Source organism: Pagrus major, chromosome 15 (genome assembly GCF_040436345.1).
Source record: "Pagrus major chromosome 15, Pma_NU_1.0".
Classification (NCBI taxonomy): Eukaryota; Metazoa; Chordata; class Actinopteri; order Spariformes; family Sparidae; genus Pagrus; species Pagrus major.
Window position 1 is genome coordinate 17,268,502 of NC_133229.1, and position 25,119 is coordinate 17,293,620.

At 41.4% G+C, this 25,119-nt stretch overlaps 1 protein-coding gene across 2 annotated transcripts in view; it reads left to right on the top strand.

Moving 5' to 3' along the window:
* thada (THADA armadillo repeat containing) overlaps positions 1–25,119 on the top strand; it is a 94,437-nt gene that overhangs the window by 4,353 nt on the left and 64,965 nt on the right. For both annotated transcript variants that reach the window (XM_073482599.1, XM_073482600.1), the window contains exons 12-26: positions 109–263; positions 353–508; positions 720–827; positions 929–1,052; positions 1,601–1,746; positions 2,275–2,503; positions 2,597–2,732; positions 2,881–3,017; positions 4,055–4,201; positions 4,954–5,114; positions 13,013–13,122; positions 16,327–16,459; positions 19,023–19,145; positions 19,747–19,869; positions 20,316–20,407. In XM_073482599.1, the coding sequence (XP_073338700.1) occupies positions 109–263; positions 353–508; positions 720–827; positions 929–1,052; positions 1,601–1,746; positions 2,275–2,503; positions 2,597–2,732; positions 2,881–3,017; positions 4,055–4,201; positions 4,954–5,114; positions 13,013–13,122; positions 16,327–16,459; positions 19,023–19,145; positions 19,747–19,869; positions 20,316–20,407 (2,080 nt within the window). The remainder of the gene's footprint in view (positions 1–108; positions 264–352; positions 509–719; positions 828–928; positions 1,053–1,600; positions 1,747–2,274; positions 2,504–2,596; positions 2,733–2,880; positions 3,018–4,054; positions 4,202–4,953; positions 5,115–13,012; positions 13,123–16,326; positions 16,460–19,022; positions 19,146–19,746; positions 19,870–20,315; positions 20,408–25,119) is intronic.

Here is a 25,119-nt window from a genome sequence, read left to right on the forward strand (position 1 = left end):
ATTCATATTAATATATATCACCTTATGTTTTAGCAAAAAAGATCATATGAAAGCTTCTTTCCACACTTTCTTTTTTTCTATGAACACAAATGTTTAATTCCTTGGTAGGTCCTTCGGGCAGCAGGGGTGCACTGGGAGCTCTCATGACGTGCCTGCGGGCAGCCAGGGCCCAGGGTGTTGTTCCATCCTCAGAGGAGGGTCTGTGGGGAGGACTGGTGCCCCTCTCCCTGCTCCAACAAGCACTGGTACACAAACATGATCAAGTGAGTATGTGTGTATCCTCAGGTCAAGTCAGTGTTTTTATCTTTCTATACATTTGTGTGGCATATACCCTATATTTATGTCTCGTCAGGTGAGGATGGACGCTTTGGGCTTAGTGTGTGAGAGCCATCGCAGCACTGAAGTTCTGACTTCGCAGGAAATGGATCTGATCCGCCACTTCCTGCCACCTAATCTGAACAGTCAGTCTCCAGGCGTCAGACAGCAGACAGTCAGCCTGCTGAAGAAGGTCAGTCATTTACCTCACATTGTCTTTACCAGCTTTGAAATTCAGTAAGAAAATGAAATTCATAAAAAAATCAGTCAGCTTGTGGATTGATAGAATAGAAGTAATGGGATTTTGATCAAAGGGATCTGCAGTGCTAACATCCCTTTCACATTGATGTAATGATCAAATCAAAACTGTCAACTGATGGAGCTTGGTTTCCTGTACTATACAGTTGCTTTGTAGAATGAAGGACAGCACTGTGCTGCTGCAGAAGAGGCTGATCCAGGAGAGAGACCAGGAGCAGAGAGACAGAGACCAACACACACTACATCTGTACAAGGTATACAAAACAAATGGAACACAACAATGTAGAGGTCTACCTGAGTCTTTTTTTGTGTTATATAAACAACTCTAAGGGCTTGTTGTTTGTGTGTGATGTAGGAGTTCCTGTGCTGGATGTGTGTGAGGCTCCTGGAGGTTTTGCTTCCTGGAGCTTCCTTCTCTAAATGCCTTATGTCCCTCCACCTGTTGTGTCTGCTGGGCCAGCTCTTCACCTTCAGCACAGGTACACCTACTGCCCATCAGTGGCAGTTATAAATGACTGCAGCTAACAATTATTTTCATTGTTGACAAATCTGTTGATAATTTCCTTGATTAATCAATTGGCTGTTTTGTCTATAAAATGTCAGAAAATGGTTAAAAATATTAATCCCTATTTCCCAAAGCACAACATGACATCCTCAAACGTTTTGTTTTTGTCCTCAACCCAAAGATATTCATTTTTACAGTCATGGAGGAGTAAAGAAACCAGAAAATATTCACATTTCATTTTGGAGATTTTGGATAAAAATGTTGCAGAAGTTCACCAAAGGGTTTGTTGCTTTACTCAAGGACACTACAGTGATGATGCTTGGCACATTTCATTGCAATAGCAGTGGCCAGCTCACAGCTCTGGACTCCATCTTTGTGTCTGTGCCTGAAGCAGCAGTGTATCCATCACTAGCCAGCCTCTTTACTTTGATGCCAACCTGAAACTCCAGCTGGCTCAGTGTCTGCTCTCCCTCTCGTCACTCACCGTGCCCTCCTGTGTTTCTTCACCTCTGTTTTCCTCAGGGCCTGACGCGTTCGCCCTCGGTGAAGTTGTGACCTCTGCACATGCTCAGAATGTCCTCTACTGTGTCGCCAGCAACTTCCTGGAAGTCAAACAACTGGCCTCAGCGTTACTACGGCAACTCCCGGGATCAGCTGTGGGACTACAGGTTAATATGAGGGTCAAGCTCTGTCACAACCCTGTAAATAACCTACTGACCTAACTTAAAAACAAATATGGCATCTTTTTGATTTTGTCAACACAGTTTTTGTGCTGACATTAGTTTTATAGCACTGTATAGCACTATATTTTTTTTAGATTAAAAAATGTCGTGTTCATAAAATTGTTAACATTGCTATGAAAAAATGTACCCAAGATTCAAACTTGAGTAAAAGTTAAGATACCGTATTAAAATAATTGTTAAAAGTGAAAGTCAACCATATGAATAGCACATGAGTAGAAGTCTCAAGGTAGCCTATGTTAAATGTACTTAAGTATCAAAAGTACAAGTAAAAGTTATCAAATAAATGTAGAAAGTACAATATTTGGCACCAAAATGTTTCGGAGTGGAAGTATACTAGCAGAAGATGGAAATACTCAAGTAAAGTACAGGTACCTCATAATTGTACTTTAGTACAGTACTTGCATAGTCATGTTTTCAAGATGTTTTATTTAACTCTGGTCCTTCCGATGTTAGGTCCGGGAGAGGATGCGTTGTGTCCTTCAGGCTGCTCTGGACCTCAGCACCAGCACCAGGCCTTTTGACAGCGTGTCAGCAGCTCACCTCCTCAACATGCTGCTTCACCAGCCCGACCTGAGCCAGGCTCTGCTGCAATGTGCGCAAAAGCAGGGCCTCGATTTCCAGCCTCCCTCTCCACCACCTCAGCCTTCTGAGACTGTTATGTTGGAACTCAACACACTGGCTGGTAAGTTTCACATGTGTCGCCTTCATAAATGTATGCATGTGAATACATAATGATGTGTTAAATATAAGGATTTTATTGTTCCTCTGTCCCCAGTGGTTCAGTTCTTGCTGCACTGTCTGCAGTTAGAGGTGTCGAGAGCTGAGTCATCTCTCTTGCAGGCAGCTGCTTCCTGTCCTCTCTATGGCAGAGCCCACTGCATCACTGCTGTCCTGCAGCATCTCAACACTGAGTGAGCACATGAATCACATCTTAAAAGACAGTGGAAGAAAGCTCTCCACACCTTCCCTGAGAACAACATAATGTATTTAAAGAGCAAATTCACCCATGACCTTGGTTATATGTTTACCCGTTTACTATATGTGTATGTGTCTGTTTAGGACTTTGAGCCAGTCTGAGCAGTGGAGATGTCTGGTGTCAGAGCTGATCGCTGTGTGCTACAGGATGTCTGATGTGGTGTCCCCTGTGGTCCAGAGCTCCTCCCCAGAAGGACTCATCCCCATGGATACAGACTCAGGTAATATGATTTCTCAGCAAGCGTACGCTCAATGGCTGCATGCAAGAACACTCATATTCTCACTCTAACCCTACTTTACTTTGGTAGATTGCTTGTTTGATTTTGATGAATGCCACTTGTTCATGAGTAGGCTAGAGATCATTTGCATCATCAGTGACCCCAATTTTTTATGTTCATACATAAAAAAGGAATCGTTTGATGTTAGATGCTAAAAAAATGCCTGTCCAAAACGCGAGGTGGTCACAGAGATGGACAAGAGAATATGTGATATTTATGAGGTGATGTTACACTGGTGGCTGTAAAGGTGGATGTTCACTTGAACAGTGACCTGCAAGTGTTTTCCTCGAGAATTTTCCAGCAGTAATACTGAATTGTATTTTCATGCTAAAATGTGGCATCAAAATGTAGCTATTTAATTTCATTTAAGGAAAGCCAAGGGTCTCACTGAGCATGGAAATCCTGGATTACAGTGGATAACTGTTTATTCTAGACAGTAAAAAATAATTAAGGGATCATAATTGTTTACTAGAATGAGCCTTTCGTATCTACAGAGGAAGCAGGTCCTCTTCCTAGGAGTCCGTCATGTAGCACCACCATGTTTCTACAGTGGCCCAGAACAGACAAACAAAACACTGACTTTAGAGAGAGCCTTTCACATTTTTAGAGTCTGTAGCAGTTACGGAAGAACAGGGTGAGATGACGGTATTCAGTTGGTTGCAATCTGTAACCTTGCTCTGAGAAACCACTGACTCCTACACACCGGGCCTTTAATTATCCATGGAGGTTAGAAGAATGATACACTAACAAAATAAAAAATGCTATAAACAGAAAGTAAAGTACTAAAACAGATGGCACATTTCTTTTTACATTTTTATTCTGAAGTGCTGCAGGTTATATTACATTAAATACCAACAAAAAGAAAATATGAAGAGAGAATTCTTAGAACAGAACTACAGTTTTAGTTGATAGAAGCATACAGAGAAGGAGCCAGCAGAAAACACTGAGAATATGATATTTGTGTGTGTGTGTTTGGACAGACACGTCTGCAGGTCTGCAGAAGATCCTGCAGGAGATTCAACCCAGAGACACCAATGACTTCTTCACAAGTGCCAGAGAGCTGGACACACACCACGAGGATGATCAGACACAGAGCCAGACCACACACACACCGTCACTGGACACAGGTGAGTTAGAGATTATTATACAGATACCGTTCATGTTTCTTTTCTCTAAACAATAGAATATTACCCACGTTCAGATGTATTCAGATAGCGAGGCGCTCCTCCTTAAGGGGAGTTGCAGCAGCGGCTGTACACACAGCCCATGGTCCCTATTAAGGTACTTTAAAAGCCTTAGCACCAGATTCCTCTCTTCATATCTTAGTCAAATCTGATTCCACTGACATGATAAGCATTTTGTCAGATTCACCGTCCGTTGTACATCAAGTTAAGTAAGACAAAGATAATATTAAGACTGACAAATGTTTTTTTTTTTCGCTGCACTATCAATTTTCTTTGACTGATTACTAAGGGTCAGAATTTCCCATCAACTCGGTTGTCATATTTCTGGAATGCTGACACGCTATTAGAGTTTTTTGTCTGTATGTCCACAGATATTCAGCCCAGGCCCAGCAATTTTAAATTGAGAGCAATCTGTGGTGTGTGCAGTACTAGTGATGCCCTGATGAGGGCAGTGTTTAACTTTATGTTTTCGTGTCCAGTACTTCTAGGAATCTTATTAAATGATTACCTAAACGAGTGTAACCAGACACATCATATGACCTCTGGTTTTTGGTTTCCACTGAATACAGATTTTAACGGGGCGCATTACGTAAGACAAATCACTCTTTCAGTTTAAGGTATTGGGTAATAAACCAGAATGTGATCAAACTTTTCCCATGTCATTTTTTTCATGTTTGTGTATGTGTTGGCTCCAGGCGGTGAGGGCTACAGGGTGACAGCCCAGATGGTGCTGGTATGTTGCTGGCGGAGCATGAAGGAAGTGGCCATGCTGCTTGGACAGCTGTGTCAGAGCCTGCCTCTGCACTACACCAATGACAGCGCCCACACACACCCTGGGCTCATCACAGCAGAGCAGGTGAGATCCTGACATACTAAACACACTCACACAGTAGCATCCAGCATGTTTTGAAGCAGCTTTTGGGCTCGTGTTACCATTATTATTTACTGATTTATTTCATAATGGATCAAAAAATTAAGTGATCATTAATCCAAAGTCCCTAGTACATAGTAACATTTTAATCTTAGCTGTTGCTAAGGCCAGTTAAAGGATACTGTAAGTCTGCAGATTTTCTTATTATTGACAAATCACATGAAAGAAGGAAGTCACTCCTGCAAAGTGGAAAGCAAAAATATAACATTATATTCTGCATATAAGCTTTTAAAAGGGCCCGATGTAACAATTTATAGAATGTTAATTTTATTGCCGTATGTGAGCAGATTGTAGCCTATCGGAAAAATTAGGGTTTCTCAGTTGGAACCAGTGGGCTTGGAGTCAGTGCCACAAAGTGATCCCCAGAAGGTGAAGTGGGGAAGTATTAAGAGAACATGTTAGTGGTTTTGGTCCTTTCACGACAGTAATTTAGTCTTTTGATGGCAATAACAAAAATATAGAATATCACCTTATGAATAAAGCTGTAGGGTGAAAGTTGAACACTTGTTCATACTTGTGGCATAAATCTGGCCTAAATTTAATGGCACTACATACTATTTAGTTAGCTTCAGGCCAAAAAGGTTACTGACCTAAGTCAATAGGGTTCAGATCCTCTGGATCAGTATCAGTACAGATAATTACCTCCACCAAGAAGGTTTTTAGTAATTTTTTTGACATTTTCGGTAATTTCTCCATGAAGTTAATTTAAATTTTGATTAAGCAGTTATGGGTGATTTGAATTTTAGAGTTTTAAAGGGCTTACGAGTTTGATATTAAATTAGGCTTGATTGAATTAAAGCAGACTGTTGGGTCTGTGCGGAAGTATGCCCTCTGATGAGTGCTATTCTAGTTATGTGATTGATCCGCATTAAATCCAGTTTCTTTATGAATGTCATGAAAAAATTCAGTGTGCATTCCGTCACAGCAGGCCACTGGCTCAGATTTTAATTATTCTTGACCTCATGTTACGTTACATAAAACTGATCCCAATAAGTTCCAGACAGTGAGGTATCTAGATTTCCAATGTGTTTGGAAGTGAACACAGGTATTGTTAATCAGTACTGGGAGAGAGACGGTCAGACTGATGCATTCCTGCATGCTCTGCTCCCCCTGGTGTGTGTTTTGTATGTTGGTAGCTTTACACATCTGCCGGAGGGGACTTCAGACATCTGCTGTCACTACACCGCTCTGTCTTGTCACTATTCTTACTGCTTTGAAGTCGCATTTTGGGAATGCGATGGCTAGCAAGGCTAACCAACCTACTGTAGAACAGCTGATCTGTGGTAATGTACTGCTGAGGAACACAGGCCAGCCCCCCCACCTTGATCACATAGAGTAGTTGTCATTCTCATCCAGTAACGTTCATCGGAAAAACACCCGACCTTAGATTTGACACTAACCTCGTCTCAGCTGAGATCTACAGTAGACAGCTATTTATATCAGCACACAAACAGAGTATATATATTCCATATAATTAGGTGACCTTTTTTTTCACGGTATGCGTGTGTATGTACTGTACTGCGGAATGAGGTGAATGTGTGTGTATGTCTGTGTGTGTATGTATTGCCACGCTGGGAGGCTCTTCAATTAGCATCCGCCCTCGTTAGCGCCGCGCTTTCATTTGAGGCTCGACCCTGCTGGTTTAACGGCCGCGACGGCCCTCCCTTTCCACTGCATTCTTTCCAAATCACTTCCACCACCAGCAGGAAAACACTGAGCGCTGCAAACAACACACTCCCACACATACATACACACACATACACATGCACAGACTGACACACAGACAAACTCACACAGGAATAGTTGTCTGAGTGGTTCAGCATGTGAACATCCATAATAACAAGGGTACCAGACAGGCTGTGTTTGCATGTGTAGGGGGTAAAGCGTATGTGTACGTGTGTGTGTGTGTGCTTGTGCTTGTGTGTGCTTGTGGACCAATGCATATACTGCACAGCCCTGACAGAGAAAGAAGGAAGTATCATACTGTACTATGTGCTGAATGTGTGTTTTTTGTGTTTGTGTGATAGGGGGGCACAGTTTAGTACTGTGTAGTTTCTATACTGGCAATATTTTTAATTGCAGGAATGTATTTGTGCAAATATATCATCATCAGTTAGTTTACTACAGGGTAGCAGCAGACAATGCATTGGTCTGTATGTTATTTATCAGCAATTGTTTTTTACATCTTTTATCCTGTTGTGTTTTTTTTTCTTTTATATCCAATCCTCCAGTTTCGAGTTCTTCTTATCAATCATCAGTTCCTATTTGGCAAAAACTTGCATTGATTTATATACTGTATAAAGCGACTACAGTTGTTTATATACAATGACCCTAATAGCCGGCTACTGGTGGTAACCTCAAATTTACAAAAGAAACATCTTCTTCTTTTTTTTTATTTATGTGGTTTTCCCAAAATGTCCCACTGCAACTTTACTAATTTGATACAACTGACAGATAGTTTAGGACCAGTGTTTTGCAGAAAACCCAGGCCGCTGCTGAGAACCAAGCGCCTGCTATCAGTCCGCCCTTGAAAAGGTTTTTGACCAGATTGTGCATAGATTTGTGAAATCCGTGTATTGTGCTCAGTTCTTCAGCTACATTAATTTTTTTCAGCAGTTATTCAGTGTTTTTCTAAACCAGATTAACACAATGAGGCTGAATACAGCCAGGGCGTCTTAACTGTCACTGCAGAAACTGACTCGATAATGACGTCACAACCACAATGTCCCGAAGAGATAATTGGTGGTGATATCATGGATACCATGTTGTCCACTGTGCTAACTATGGCAATGGGCCTTGTTACATAACCAATGATTGAACAAACTCATGCTGAGGACTGCATGGACAAGAGGAAAATCTGAACTCCTGTCCGCTCCATCTTTACCGCATCCCTTTTTCTGTTTCATTCGCTTGTCATCAGTTCCACGCTTTGTGTGTGTGCATGTGCGTATAGTGTGTGTGTTAGCATTAACAGTCAGTGGGGTGATTCCAGTACTGTTTGGAAAGTTGGGTCTGGCTAAGTCTCTGTGGACAGAGTCACTCTGCCCTACCACAGCGATGACATGCATGGGCAAACGTATGTGTATACTTTGTGTGTGTGTGTGACCAAAAAACATCTCTTTCCAAAATGTGTGTGAGCTCAACACCTCCTGCGGTCCTCAGACAGCATCCTGTGTTACATCCTTGTTGGCCTGGCAACACTGCAGATGTTTCTGTCACTACGTGGCACCATGGCAACAGCAATAGCTGTGATGGGCATTAACAGTAATGGTTTGATTTCTTCCTTTTTCATTAATGAGCAGTTACCACATTATTTTCAGTCTTTTTCAGTAAAGATGATGCTTTGTGATTGGAACTTTTTTTCTGATGATGACAGTGAAAGAAGGGAGACTGAGCTATAACACTGGCCGATTGTAACAAAGAATAAAGGAAGGTGTAGCACTTTGACATCCTGACAGAACAATACACGTTTTCGTACTGTTTGAGTGTGACAGACCACCAAAGTCGCTGGTCAGCTGGAGTTTGACAGCTCTGGTGTTTATTGGCATAGCTTTGCCTGGATCGGTTGGAGCCCTGGTTACACAGAGGAGCCAGACCATTTGTCTGGCCGCTCTGCAGCTAAGGGAGAAACACACCCACACCCACATACACACACATACTGCTATTAACACAATAGGAATGCTTTGTCCAGCACTACTCTATATTTGCTCTCTAGTGCAGAATATTTTTTGAATCCATTTTGTGTGTCAGAGATCTAAAAGTAGCTCACAAGCAAATCATATCATGTACACATCATTTCTCTAAAAATCTAGTGTCACTGTCAAAGATGGCGAAAATTGATAATGATTCATTGCTCACTTAGCAGTGTTTAAAATGCAGGGAATTGAGAATGAATTAGGAGGTGACTTTGGACACAGCTAAAGAATTCGTAGGCTCTGTCAAACTTAGAGAATGTGTAAGTAGGAAGTGATATCAGTTACTGCCTTTGAGACAAAAATGCTGCTTTTCCACCTCTTGTTACTAGCATGATCTCCCTATTCAGTGTCAAGAAATGCATAAAAAATGTTGTAAAAATTTGCCAAAAGATATTGTCCTAAAATATTACTTTGTTAAAAGTCACCCGTACAAATACTACTTCAGTGAATGTCTTAAAGTGTCTGATATTAAGTGTATTTAAGTATCAAAAGCACCAGTAAAAGTAAACTATACATATATGCAAATGTGAGCATACATGTATACGTACACCGATCAGGCATAACATTATGACCACCTGACTAATATTGTGAAGGTTCCCCTTGTGCAGCCAAAACAGCTCTGACCTGTCAAGACATGGACTTAAGTCCTCTGAGGGTGTCCTGTGGTGTCTGGCACCAGGGCGTTTTATAGTGGATCCTCTGGGTCCTGTATGTTGAGGGGTGGGGCCTCCATGGATCAGACCTGCTCCAGCACGTCTTACAGATGCTCGATCAGATTGAGATCTGGGGAGTTTGGAGGCCCGGTCAACACCTTGGGCCTTTTATTGTGTTCCTCGAGCTGTTCCTGAGCAGTGTTCCTGAGCCGACGATCAGAATCTGTTTTATTTTTTTTTTATACGACTGCTGATAAAATAAATTAATGTTTAAATGCACTGCTTTGTCTCTGCAGCATACAATCTGCAAAGTTATCAAATAAATGTTTTGGAGTAAAAAACACAAACTTGCCTCTGTAACATGGTAATAGAAGTATAAAGTAGCAGAAAATGGAAATACTCAAGTAAAGTACAAGTACCTTAGACTTGTACAAAAGTACAGCACTTGAGTGAATGTGCTTAGATACATTCCATCCATTCATAAAAACCCTCTGGCAACTTGCGACTGAAGCTTGAATTGCTTCATAGTTATAGTCAAGTCTTACTTAAAGTTAAAATATATGTATTTTAACTTAATTAACTGTAATTACAACTAATTTTAACCATGTCGACATACCTGACGGCAAACGAAGTCCAGCCGCACTGAACCTGAGCAGCTGAGAATAACATTTGTTTATTGTGTAATAGTAAAAGAAGCTGAATGACTGCTTTCAGTCTTTCTGTTGTCCGCACCATTTATACTCCAGTACTTCACAATTCTTCCTGCAGATTGCTGCAACAACAACAACATTATCAGAGTGCTGTCTAACCCTCGGCCTCGGGGGAGAAGTTGGCTATTTGGGTCACTGTCACAGCCCCGAGCCATACATGTAATTAGACTTGGGAAACTTCCCTCTCCGCACATGGAAGTTTTTCTGGGAAACGGGCACGTTTGCAAACAGGAAGTTGACGTCTAAATAAAGTCACCCCCCGTACCCTCCCCCGCCCGGCGCAGGAAGCTTGCTCGGCCCTTTTAAACAGTTACACAGACGGGAACCTTCGAGGGGGAAGCTTTAAATAGGCGAAGCCACGGCCCGGCTCGGCCCAGCTCAGCACCGCAGCGGTCTGGGCCCCGGCAGCCACGGGGCCTTCTAACAGTGACTGTCGCTGCCATTTTTACCCCCGTGAGGTCAGGCCTGTCCTGGGAGTCCACTCTGGCCAGCAATGTGATAAGTCATTGGGCTTGGTACCACTGTGGTTTCCTCAGTCCATACTTTGGTGTTTAAGTTAGTCCACTTTAGGTCTGCAGGGTCAGTTGAGTTTATTGTCCAGTCATGTGGCCAAAAAAGAAGCTGGCCAAGCCCTACATTTTGTTACACTTTTTCTTTTGCAATATTTTGCTTTTACACATATTTTTCATTTATTTATTTTTTCCGTTGTAACGCTTTCTCCTGTTGTCTTCATACATCATTGTTCCTTGAGTCAGTGACATCGTCGCTGAAGGTTCCAGCGACTGGCGTACTCCCCATTCATCTGCGGGTCTGTGTCTGTGTTAGTTTAGATGTTGTGTCTAACCCCACATCCCCTAAGGGGCCGTTGGGATTTTTTTCCCCCCTTTTCACACAGGGTGTTTTTGCATCGATGTTTGCCACCCCTCCCTGTGCCCTCCATGCCACCCCTGACTAAGTCGAGGCCTGGCCGCCTCTGTGGTGGCGGTGATACCACAGTCTTAATGACAGGGCACTGGAGCCCTGCGTCCGCCTCGCCCTGCCGCCTCACCTGCAACACACTCACCAGTTTACACACTGCCACAGCACTCAGTTGTGTGTGTTGTGTGTATGTGTATAGTTAGAATAATGTTGCTAACACTATTACTAACTGGATGGTTTTACTGACAGTAGCCATTATGTGGATGTCTCAGCATCCTTATTTGAACACACTTGTCACGCTACTGACATGCCGCTCTCACGCTTGACAGGCTCGACACTCACTGGCTGAAAACTAAGTGTTGTCTCTAAGTGTGTAGCCAGTGTTGCAGCTTCACTTTGCTTGCCAAATAGGTAAAAGGTAAAGTGAGATTAGATAATGCAGTTTAGCGTTTGATTGACCGTGTTTCTACAGTAGCCCATAACGGACAAACCAAACACTGGCTCTGGAGTTTCACATTTTTTACCTGTTTACCTGATTTATGTCACAGCAGGTTCTCCTTCACTTTTAACAAAATGATTGATACACTAACACAAAGTAAAAAGTCTGCAAGAGCGGTTTGATTTAGATCTTATTGCTCCCCTGTTTTGTTTTCATGTACCAGTGGACGTATTCTCACAAACTAAAGTCTAGACTAAAGTCTAAGACTAAGACTATAGTCATGGCCTTTGCGGTGATGGATTTTGCAACCACAAAAACGATGAAAAGCGTTCTCTTTGTGAGGATTTGCACCATTTGACTTAACTCCTCATCTATCCACATAGTTTCTGTGCTTTGACACTTTACCCAATAATTTTCCAAACTCTCAGCAATTTGCTGCCGTCTGAGACATCACATCGAGTTGTGGTCATGACTTCAAGAAGAGATTGAATAAACACAGTCTCAGCATGAAACCGTAATCCTGAAGCTTAAAGGCTTCAAATGTACATGGTGATGGTAGGTGATGATGCTCAACTGAAAGTAAGCCATTGAAATGCTTCCACAAGTTTTGAGACAGGCTTTTATTGCCTGTAATACCCCACCTATCACACGAGGGTTTCAGACTGTTAGTCAGATAAATCAAATCATTTGAAGATGTCACCTTTGAGTTGTGGAAAATGTGACGGGTATTTTATCACTATTTTCCTATTTTTTTAAATTAGTTTTCAATGAATTGAAAATGATCAACAGAATAATAGTTGAATAAAAAAATAATTGACAGATTAATCAATATCTTCAAGTAATCTTGCTTGCTTCGCTCATGTGGACTCTAGAGTATCACATCTAAACTACATGTAATGAATAATACAAGATTAATACAGTCAGTGCAGTCATAGAACAATCTACCTCTGTGACATGTATCAGCAGAGAAGTTAAAAGCGACCCCTCTACAGTAAGACTGTTTTGCTTATTCCTCTGTGGAAAGGTGCTCGGAAAAACTACACTACATCTTGGCATTCTTCTTTGACTCACTCAAATTATTATTATGATCATATGACTGAAAACTACTTACTTGTCACTTAGGTATGCAAGAAAACATTTACATCTTCTAACAGAGAAATATGTCATCCTACTCCCTCATTGTTTGGCCAATCTAGGCTGATGCTGCTCACTGTCTGCACTGTACAAATGTTCAGGTAGTGTGCAGCCAGGCATGTCACATAATCTTTTTGACTGCAGTTATGTCATTATGACCCCGAGTAACTGGTAACATTCATTTCTGCTGGAGGGGAAAGCAGGAGGCTTTAAAGTCATGCATACATAACACACTCTTTCAGTTGCTGATTCCCTCCCTGCTTCTCTGTTACAGGTGGAGGGAGTCGGCCTGTACTTCCGTCAGCAGCTCCTGCAGTCCCGTCATCGTGGCGCCTTTGAACTGGCTTATGTGGGCTTTGTACGCCTCACCGACATGCTGTGCAGGTGTGTGTGTTCACATTCAGGGCAAAGGGCTGAAAGGTAATACTGCTGAATGGCTGCAGGCATTGGCTCCCATCATAACACTGAGTGTGTGAGTGTGCCTTGTCATTAGCAAGACGTCCTCTCGGTATCACTCGTGGAACCCTCTGGACGGCCAACAGAGATGTTGGCATTAAAACAAGTTACCTGCAGATAATGGAGGAAGACAATGTGTCAACTTACAATGCAATACATAGCTTAAAATGTTTTATTGAATAAATTATAAAGCTGATAACATTTTATTTTTGTGTGACATTCTGATACATTATTTATTTAAAGGATCCATTCAACATTTTGTTTAATCCGCTTTTTTTCTGACTGAGAGATGAGAATATTGATATCTCATGTCTTTGCTTGGGACAGCGCTCAAGTCAGGCTAGAGTTAGCCTAGCTTAGCTTAGCTTAGCTTAAAGACTGGAGGCAAACGGAAACAGCTAGGCTGATTCTGTCTGGCAACCTTTAGGATCGGACTTCAGGAAGCTGCACACATTTACAGCAGATTGTTGTTGTTGCCAAGAAATGGTTTCCCCACAATTTGTGCGGGTAATTTTTAGGGGTAATTTTAACAAAATCTATATGTGTATGGAGCAAGTAATTGAGATATAATGTTTTCATGTGGGAGCTTTTAATGTGTTTGTAGCCATATTTGCTTACTAAGCTTACTGTATCGATTAAACAGATTTTTAGTTCTATGTCTTTGTGCAAAGTTAAGCCAGTCAGCTGCTGGCTGTAGCTTCATATTTATTCATGAGGTTGATATTGACACTCTCTTGGGAAGATATCAAATTGTTGAGCTATTCCTTTAAAGATATAATATGTAGTATTTCCACATCAAAATGTCTTAAAACAAGAAAGTAGTTTGATAATTTCATCAATAATTAATGAATAATAAAATAGCTAATAATAAATAATCTTGGCTAAAAGTAATGGATATGTGGTCGAAATGGCTTCTGTCACCGTCCAAATGCAAACTTAACCAAACCAACCTAAAAAGTGACATTTTGCTTGTGTGAACAAAATATTGTAACAAAATCCACTTTGATATCATTAATAGTTAAACATGGGTGGTGTTGGTGAAGGGGCACTTGAGTTCATCTGACATGCCTGTGGGGCTGCGTCTGACAAAGAAGTTGGGAACCATTGCTGTAAACGATTGCAGATCTAAGTGCACATGCCTAACCAGGAATCTAAAGTGACGAAAAAAGAGAACGTAAAGAGAGAAGCAAAAGTAAAAGAAAGAACATGGGGAAGAATGAAGAGAGAGACAAGGAGACACAGTGAGAGAGTGCAAACACAGTGGAACACACCAGAGCCAGATCCAAAGGCAGAGCATCAAAAGGCCGTGGTTAAGCACCCCGCAATCAACACCCCATAACCCAGCACACGGCCTGCATACCATCCACACACTGCTCTTCCCCTCTTGAAAACACATACTCACATCCACAAGTGCCCTCAGCAGCATACACACTCCCAGCGCTCCTACACGCAACCACTAGAATGTCGTCCTCATTACACAACACACTGCGGGACTGTTTTTTTGTACAAGAACAAAACAAGTGAGTTTTGTTTTAACTGCTCAGCCCTGGGTGGTTCAAAGGCAACACTGCTGCGACGGTTTTGTGGTTTGTCACCTGCTGCAGGGCTAAAGACATCCTCCACAACCCACCATTGAGGAAAACAGAGAGGTACAAGAAAGTGAGAAATTCTTTCATCTTGTTGAGAATTAAAAGATTGCTTTTTCTTCCCCTCAGGAGGATAATAGCAGGATTATTTCCGTGAATAGCGCAGATGATGGGGAGTGTCGAGTTGTATGAGACTCAAGCCACGTTTATTGTTGCCCCTGGCAGCATGTCGCCACAGAGGCCCCATCAGTCTGCACTGCGGTACTACTCAACGTGCAATGAAAGTGAGCGAGTAGCTTTGAAATATAAAACCAGACTCAATGTTTTATTAATTTAGCAATACTTTCACTAAAAGTAGATCCTGTGGCAAAATAAATCTCACAGCAATAACTTAAGGTACTAACATAATTAGGCTGAGGTCTTAAAATTTAAGGTGTTATACCTGCTGTAATAAAGTAAATGGCATTTAATGGATATATAATACTGTTTTACTAAACAATCGTAAATATTTATCCATCACTTTTAACCACTTCAACCGTTTATCCATGACTTTAGCTAACTATTTTAACATGTATCCATTATTGTAGCTGTTTCAACTTGTCTGTTGTTTAGTTCTAGTGTTTATGCACCGTGTGGTGGTTAGATGAGTATTTCAGTGTAAATGGGAATATTATTTTAATTTTTTTAATTAGTTGAGCTATTTCACAGTCTTTATACACAACTAGTAGTAGGTACCTGGGGTATGAGTTCCCTTGGTTGTAAGTCACAGGTTTACAGTATATACAGTGCCTATAAAAAGTATTCAGCCCCTTGGATGTTGTATGTGGTCAATGTAATTTGGCTTTTTTGACAAGAATTTACAAAAAAAATACCTTTAATGTCTACGTGTAAACAGATTTTTACAAAGTAATTTAAATGAATTAAGAATATATAATGTAAAATAAGTGAAGTCACTGAATGTGTTTGTCATTGAAGATGTGTGTGTGTCAAGGGTGTGTGATGAAGTGCGCTGGAGTGTGTGTGTGTGTAGCAGCGCTGCGCCTTCGCCCGGTCCTTCACATTGGATTGTTTTAATTTGTCCTCTCCGCTCCACTGACTCTTGTCAAACAGCTGCCTCTTACAGAACAGGGCATAGTGGTTTCTTGTGGGTGTGGGTGTGTGTTTGTCAGACCTTCTTCAGATTGTATTCTTAGCATTTGTTTTAAAACACTCAGAGTACCAGATGGTGCAGAGAACAGTGGTAATGTGTCACAATTTAGAGCAGGATTCCATGTAATATCAACCACTTTCAAAAGGGTAGGCTACTCAGGAGACCCAGAGCCACACTGAATTATTTATTTCATATCCAACTGAATGAGTCAACATGCAGAATGTCATAGTGATTCATCTGCTGTAAGATTTTGTGTCTTTGATATTGAAAGTATTTGTATTATTACTCAATCATAAAGAGAAACTCAAAGGATTTAGATCCCAGTTATTTATTATGTGTGTCTATGTGTGTGTCTGTGTGTGTGTGTTTGTGTGTGTGTGTGTGTGTGTGTATAAGGAGTGGAAGTCAGGCCCTGCAGCAGCTTCCGGCCCGCTGGCTGTCTGAGGTTCTAGAGGAGGTCAAATCCAGCGACCCGTCGTCCAAGCTGTGTGCCACACGCCGCAGCGCTGGAATACCCTTCTACATCCAGGTGTGTAAGCATGGCTTTGAAAATGTAAACGCAAAGAATCGGACAAAGGAGTATCAAATGCATGCTCACTTGTTTCCGTCTTGATTCTGGACTCGCTCTGTTGATTTTTAAGTGTTGGAAAGAGGCCCGTTGTTTTAATTTAAAACCCTTCAGAAAGCAGAAGATGCAGACCTTTGTCAGTAAACATCACATTCCTCTCATTTAGTTATTTCAGAGTGTGTGGTGAAGTGGTCACATTGGTTTACTCCATCATTACTGAATCTAGCCCTCTCTGGACACAGTCAGCCTTTGTTGCTGTTTGGGATCCTTTGGTGCTACTCAAGACACAGTTTATACATTTTTGGGTCATTGCTTTATTTGTGCCTTTTTTCCATCATCATTACCTGTCAGTAGACTATAGGCAAAACAGGGATTTTGTTTTGATTATTTATGTAAATTCAGTTGTCATTTTCTGGATTAAGTTAAGGTATTGCATACCTGTCCTTCCAAGGAGGAGGACAGGTATCCCTCCTCTGTGGCTCATCCTCAGGAGAGTTTTTCCTCACTTGAATTGAGGGTTTAAGCACAGAGGATGTACAGAGGCAATGCGATCTGTGGTACTGGGCTTCAAAAATAAAATGAACTTGACTTAAAATATGTGACTTCACATTAACTGTGACACAAGTTCATATTATGGTTAATGTAAAAAAAAAATGTAACATTTGGTCAAAATGAACATTATGATATGGAATGTGTTACATGGACATAGTGATGGTTATGGTTAGCGAATGAATGTTGGAAGGTTTTTCTGAGGTTTCTCAAATAGAAACCCTACGTTTCTGTGCATGCTTGTGTGTGGATATGTGTGTGTGTTCTTGTGTTCCTGTTTACTCCTAAAAGTAGTGCAATCAGCAGTTCTTGGCATGCCACTGGAGCACTCATGCTGGAAGAACATTGAGTTTCTTAATCCATCTGTCTTTTTTACTCAGTGACTCGCATAAACACTCATAACCCACACAAACACACAGATTCATGCACACACATATATCTGCACACACACGTTGTCCTTTGGTTGACCCCGCTTGGAAGCCACCAGTCCCACACACCTCTAACAATGTGTTGTAATATCTGACTAACCTACCTTAACACTTGACTGACTCAGTCTGTTGTTCAGCCACAGCTCGCCTCCCCACTTCCTCTGATTACTGATATTAAAACTAGACATGACAGAGTTCATGTTTTATCATAGCAGTAATTTGGGAGTGGGGGTTGCTCTTTTTGTGGTTATGGGTACGAGGCGCATGGCTGCACCGCTGACATCACTGGCTCCCTTCTGTTTCGAACACGTTTATAAACCAGGCACGTGTGCTGTTAAAAAAAAAAAAAAAAAGTCTGAGATCCTTGAACTTGCTGAGTTTAGCCTGATTTCATTCTTAATTTTGATTTTTAAATGAGACTCAAACTAACTTCTAGGTTTCAAATGTCCAACATTTGTCTTCCTGCAAATGACATTCATGGTGGTGATGTGATTATTCCTGATTATTTATAGGAATTATTTGCACGTTAAATGCCATGAGCTTCCCCGTTGCTTATCTTAAAATACTTTTCTAATGAAGAGATGGTGAGACTGTGTAAGTTGGAGATTTAGTAAAGTGAGAGAAGAAAGAGTAGTAAGGCAGCGCAGATCATGATAGAAAACAAATATGGGCGACTCAAGATGTGGATGAAAGGAGATGGAGACACGAAGAAGATAAGATGAAGGAGAAAGCGGGAGAGCCTGGCAGAGCGGAGGAAGTCTGGAGAGAAGCAGAAGTCGACACCTTGGCAGAGCTTTGAGCTGCATTCCTTCGCACAGAAAGACAGAGTCAGATCCGGGAAGGCTGGCTCCTACTCTCGCCTCATGCTGGTCTGGACCGACCTGGGACAGACTTCATAGGAACCGGGCTAGCCCTCCTCTTCCTCTTCGCTTTCCTCCACCCCAACCCCCCCAAGAGTTCATAAGAGCCAGACAGTGCCTCCTCCTCTCCTCCCTAGCTCCATCCTCCATCTCTCCATCCCTCCCAGGCCTGACTGTTAACCATAACCCAGGCCAGACACACAGCTGGCTCCCATCAGCTCCCACAGTAAGATAACTCCTTTCTCACACAGCAGCCGACTGCTGTCACCTCCTGGCTCCCACATTCCCAGCTCCCACTCCTGGCACATACAAATGATGTCATTCAGTCAAGCTATCAGGGTAGCCATACCCTGCGATTAAGCAGGGTATGGCTACCTTGTGACAAGTTGCTAACGCGACGTGTCCTCGGATTCTCAGATCCAATTATCTGAATCGCATGAATGTCCAACCAAACTGTCAGCAGTGGAGTTGCATTGTGGGTAGTGTAGGAACCAGGTTTTCACAAGGAATAGGGAAAAAAAGATGATATTTTTGGTCAGTTTTGTTGCATTGATTTTGATCCTTTGTGAGTCTGACTGTTTATAGAAGTGCAGTCACCAAAATCTGATTAACACACAGTAAGTATCATTAACACTGACCTGTTTTGAGGCTCATTCTTTTCTCTTTCTTTTGTTTTTTATACTGCAGGCTCTGCTCTCCTCTGAGCCCAAGTCATCCAGTTGCAGCCTGTTGAAAATGACCATGAGGGAGCTGATCACTTTGGCCATGCCCTCTGCTGACAGGAACACTGACAGCTCCACTGTCCCTCAGGTTTGACCTCCCAGTAGCTTCATGCATGGGTCTTATATCGAGTCAGATTTTACCTAGGACAGCTGTTTTCTGAAAAAAAAAAAACTCTAATAAAACACTTGACTAACACTTGAAAAAAACTGAATTAGCATCATAAGGAGTTCTGCTGTGACTCAAGCTCCTGATTTTTATCCCTAATACAGTTTAAGCTCCCTTAAAGTTCAGAGAAGTATTAATTGATTCTGAAAATAAAACAAACTGGATCACATCCATTATAATGGAGCTGGATGGCACAGTGGAGACTGTCCAGCTCTTGAAAATACATCAGGAAAGAATAACAGCCAAACTGTGCTGTAATCTGGCTGTTGCTGTTAAATTTGTCTACCAGCCTGAACATGAGGTCAGTCATCTTTTGAAGGTTGCGTAATATTTATAAATATTCTCAGCTCATTAAATAATGACGAATAGTAGTAAGTTGCGCAGCACATCAGCTGTGGAGGCCAGTGGACAAATGTAATGCTCTTATGGTTACGTAAATGTTTATTTTTTGAGTAATGTTGTTTAAGTTTTTCAAAAATATATCATCGTCTTTGTCGTTGTGTGTTGTGTTTAATCACCACAGGTCCATGCGCTGAACATCCTCCGGGCTCTGTACAGAGACACTCGTCTGGGGGAAAACATCATTCCCTTTGTCTCAGATGGACTGCAGGCTGCTGTGCTGGGCTTCACTTCTCCTGTTTGGGCAGTGAGTTTCCACTTCCATGTTTAATACATCTGTTTTTCTCTGTTGTTTGAATTTAGACGGATTAACGTGTACCCCCAACTTCATGCTTGTTTTCCACTCCAGCAACTTCTCCTGGGAGGTGTTTCTAATATTTGGCAACCGTATTAATATCACTGATGGCAGACTAAATATTCATAAACACATACTAGAGACTCCAGAATTACTATAAAATGTAATCAATATTTGTCTGAATAGATTTAACAAAAACTGATTAGAACCTTCATGAAGGTATCATTTACTGCTGTTGGCGGTGTGTTTCTATAAAACCTAATAGTGATGAAAAAGGTGACTGGTAAATAATGTCTCTGTATCTGTGATACTAATGTGTGCTGCGTTGTCACTTTTGATATTAAACACACTGTCTCTCTGTCCTCCATCATCCTTCCCTCTGTTTTTTTGTGTCCCAGGTGAGGAACTCCTCCACTCTCCTCTTCAGCACTCTGATCACAAGGATCTTTGGAGTGAAGAAAGGGAAGGACGAGCACTCAAAAAAGAACAGGTCCGCTGCTTCTCCCTCTCTAGCTCTGCTCTACTAGCTCAAGTTTACTCTCATGTGCATCGGTGCAGAATGAAATGCATAAATCAGTGGATGTCAGTCACGTATGAAAAAATAAGGTCTAAAAGTCATAATTACTAGTGCATAAAACTTCTCTGCTTCAAGCCAATGTGGCCCTTGGAATCAAAGGTTGAGGTAATTCCACCTATTCCCAGTGCAGTTTCACTTGACTATCTTGCAGAGAATGTAATAAATCTATGTTTTCATAGTACAGTGACACTGCTTAAGAAATTAAGAAGTTACATTTAAAGCATTTAAACCTTAAACAGAAGTAGCAGGTGTGTAAACAGTGGTTGTTTGACACCACCAGGGGGCACTGTTGTAACACCACTGTCTCTTAAAGGCAGGTTTCACTGCAATCACACCCACTTGTTACTTGTGGATATGCAGGTCTCCACTGCTGCTGCACCCGCAACAATGGAAGGACACTGGAGGGAAAGAATAAAGGGCAGTTTCACTTAAAAAAAAAAAAAAAATTATACATTTATCATTATGAATGCTCTATAAAAAGACGTGAGATCATCCCATCGCTGCTGTATTGTGGCTGGTTTCATACCAGTGGGCTGTGATTGATAAGACCACAAGTGCATCATAGCAAGATTCGTCACAAATGCATGTCATCAAAAGCACAGTTACAAACAAAACTCAGCATGTGTGGTCTTATGAGGAGCTGGGGCTGTTCACCGGTTGCACATCTGTGAGCAGTATGGTCTGGATTACAAAAATGTACTTTGTCACACAATTTTAGGGGAATGTTCCTGTGAGGGTGGAAAAATGAACTGAAACAGCAATTAAACCACAGAGCATGGACCATTTGAAGTTCTTATTTAAACCAAAGGTGATGTTGGTAATGGTAATATTAATATGATGATATTAATAAAAAATTAGTCTCTCAGAGATGAAACTTTAGCAATAGGCCCACAGTAAATCAGAGTCACTTTGTCGGTGATGTGGACCGGCATTTAGACAGACATGACAAGACATAGACAGACATCATTCATGTAGAGCTTCAACACCAATGATTATTTTCTTTGTTGATTAATCTGTTAGTTGTAGGTCTATAAAATGTGAAAAATTGTGGGAGATGTTGATCAATGTATTCCAAAAGCCCAAGATGACGTCCTCAAATGTCTTGCTTTGTCCACGATAAAAAAGATATTCAGTTTACTGTCAAACTGATTATTGAATTATTATCATTATTATTTTATTTTTATGATATCCTTAGAACTTTTCAGGGTAAATGAGATAACCAGAAACTTCTATAGCCAAAAGTGACTGCCCTCCATATCCAGACTAATTTTGTTCTGGGAGCTGTCACTTGATGGAGATCTCATTTTGGTTTATAAGCTGTTTATATGATTGTCTGCCACTGTCACACACACAGAGTCAAAATGAGTTTGAGTTGGTGATGAATCAGTTTAGAAGTTAAACTGTCTCAGTTTCAGTTGGAAGGTTATCAGTTGTTCGGCCTGCTTTGCTGCCAAAGATTGTTTGAAAAATTGTGGATTGTGTTTGAGGTTTCTGGAGAAGAGTCTTAAATTATAACAGACTCCCAGTGCCTTGTCAAACAACCATCCAAGTATTTGGAAACCTTGATAATGGAAATGATAGCAGACTCGGGTCAAGTGTGTTTTTCCACTTGTATTTTATGATTTGTTTTATCTAACGTTAGGTGCAGAGTAGGTGGTGCTGCAACAGGTTTTAAAGGACTTCATAATCACAGGGAAATATTTGATGCTGTCGCAGGCAAATCTTAAAAAAATATTTTTTGCTAATAGCCGTTGTGCTACAACATTAAAAATTTAAACTGCTACACATAAGCATATATTGTCACTTTGAGCATGTTAACATGCTAACAGTAACAATTAGTGTGTGTGAAAGGTGTAATGTGTGAGACATGGCCAGAATTTTAGTTTAAACCATTTTTCGTCTGTCTTGGAGGCCGTGTTTAGTCCAAGTTTGGTGTCCAGCTATCTTCACTTGGAGGCTGCTGAGCCCTGTTGTGCAGAGCCCCGTTGCCCATGGCGGCTCCCTCCATGGTCCAGTATAATGAGCAGCAGTTGGCCTGTTACTCTGGTGATATGCAGCTCCCTGTATTTTTGGAGCTACCTTCAAATTCTGGTCATATCTCACATGTTACATCTTTAAACCTCTTACCTCACCACTATTTCGAAATGAAAATAAATATGCAGTGTGGCCTTGTACAGCTTGAAACCATTAGAATATAAAACATTTATTTGACTGATATCTTACCGGGTCCAGTTGGAGCTGATAGAGATCCCTCTAGTATTCAGAGCATATTAAAACAAACATGAACAATAATGTGCTTGTACTGCTTGGCTGTAGGACTATATGATGGTTGTATTGAGGTCTATATTGAGCTCAGAAGTGATTTGTTACCCTACAGATAATCCAGGGTAAAGTTTCACATGGCTTTGGGCCCTGCTCCGGGAAGCTCTGTCTGCTGCCCTGTGCTGAATTTCTGTTGGCTGCTTCTCTGAAGGCCTCTGAATGCTGTTAACCAAGCCAAGGCTGCTGCTGTTTATCTTGTCTGTTTTCACTTTTGTTTTTAGTCCGCTGTCCCTCCCTTTGTATAGCTCTCAGTTAATTCCCCTTCCTCTTGTCTGCTGCTTTCTTTCGTAGTATTAATGTGTGGGGTGATTTTTATATTCACATGGGAGAGTGTGTGTGCTGTGATTAATGAGAAATGGAACATGCTCTTGTATTTTAGTATTACTTTACAATGTTCGGTTTGATTATCTCAAAGCATGATAGTTGCCCTGTCAGTAAATCTCATTGTATTGACTTGAAACTGGTACAAAACTGTGCGTGTATGAGCAGGAAAGCTGCAGCTCATTTATAGTTGTGTCTTTTCCTCAGTCTGGTCTCTGTTATTACCACGTTTTTACAGTTGTGATCTCTGGCTGTAGAAAATGCATTGTGACAGCTTGTCCACTCTAATATTGACTGTGTGTGTGTACGGGCCTCTTGGTCCACTAACACTGGAGCATAAACACATTTCCCTCTCACACACACCAGTTTATTTACAGCATTGTGTGTATTTGTGTGTGGGGAGACTGAGCTTCTTGTTGTCTGTGGGAATCTCAGCTGTTTTTTTTTTACATAGTTATTTGAATCCAGACATTTTGTTTGCTTGTGGATCATCATTCAACTAAACCCAGACTCCGGCTTCTCTGCTCCGTGACCGTACATCGATGTTGATCCGATATCGTTGCTGAGATAAATGCATCTGTAAACAAAGCTGACAGAGCGAAGATTGCTCTCTGCATTCCAACCAAAGCCTCCAGCTTTATCTCGAGCCTACGGCAACTCTTCATTTGCACTACCTATGGTCTTGTACATGCAAGAACGTCCTGATCCAGGTGGAGCTAGTTTTAACTACTTTATATACAGTTCATTAGTTTAGCTCAGTGGTTACAAAGCTAAGGGGTCGGGCCTCTCCAAAGGGACACAAAATAAATCTGAGGGATTGCGAGACGATAAAAGGAGGAACAAAATAAAAAAAGAAAAGTTACGCTTCTCAAATTTGGATTAAGGTTAATCGGCCACTCTAAACTGCCCGTAGGTGTGAATGTGAGTGTGAATGGTTGTTTGTCTCTACATACCAGCCCACTGATGAACTGGGGACTTGTCCAGGGTGAACCCCCGCCGCTCGCCAAATGTCAGCTGGGATCAGCTCCAGCCCCCCCTCGACCCTGTAAAGGCTAAGCAGTAACTGATGATGAATGATATTTGTATTCAGTTTTTTTTTTTTTTACTTTTCACTAATCCTGGAGTTTTTGTGTGAAATATTGGACAATTTTAGCTCTTTTGGGCCTTGAACACTTAAAGCCATGAAACCACTTGATATGTTTTGAGGGAAGATGTCTCCTTGATGTGACCGCTAATAACTCTACATATGAGAAGTGTTTTGTGAGTTTAAAAAAAGTAACAAAGTAGAAACACTCGAGTAGAACATAGTAGAAGTGTCTCAACATTATCCTTAAGTGTAGAACAATGCGTATAAAATTGACTTTCCTCCACTGCCAGTTATATAATAGTTTTTGCAATCTGAAAACACACAGATTTGCCTTAAAGGTAGTGTAGCCTATATGAGTGTACACACACAGCTGTTAGTCCACAAACATAACCAGGCCTTTCACTTACACCTCCTCCTCTCTCTCCTCTTCCTCTGTGACCCTCACCCCTTTTACCCCATCTAATCTGCTCCGACACAACCTCTGACCTTTGTCCTGCAGGCAGCAGAGTCCTGTCAGACTGAGAGACTCATTAGAGAGAGCAGAGGAGGGCGGACACACACACACACACACACACACACACTCCCTTATATAATAAACAGTCCTGTTTTTGCACATGTATGAAGTGAAAATCAAACATTAAGATACACCTTCAGATTTGAACTTTCCTTTGATTATTTTTGTGCTTGTTTCCTTATGCAGTGAGTGTATGCAGTTATCCTCACACTTTATGTGTGTGTGTGTGTGTGTGTGTGTGTGTGTGTGTGTGTGTGTGTGTGTGTGTGTGTGTGTGTGTGTGTGTCTGTGTCTGTGTCTGTGTGTGTGTTTCAGGTCACAAGAGGTGAGAAGTGTGTAATACACAGGTTGAATGGGGTTTTAAAAACTACACACATGACT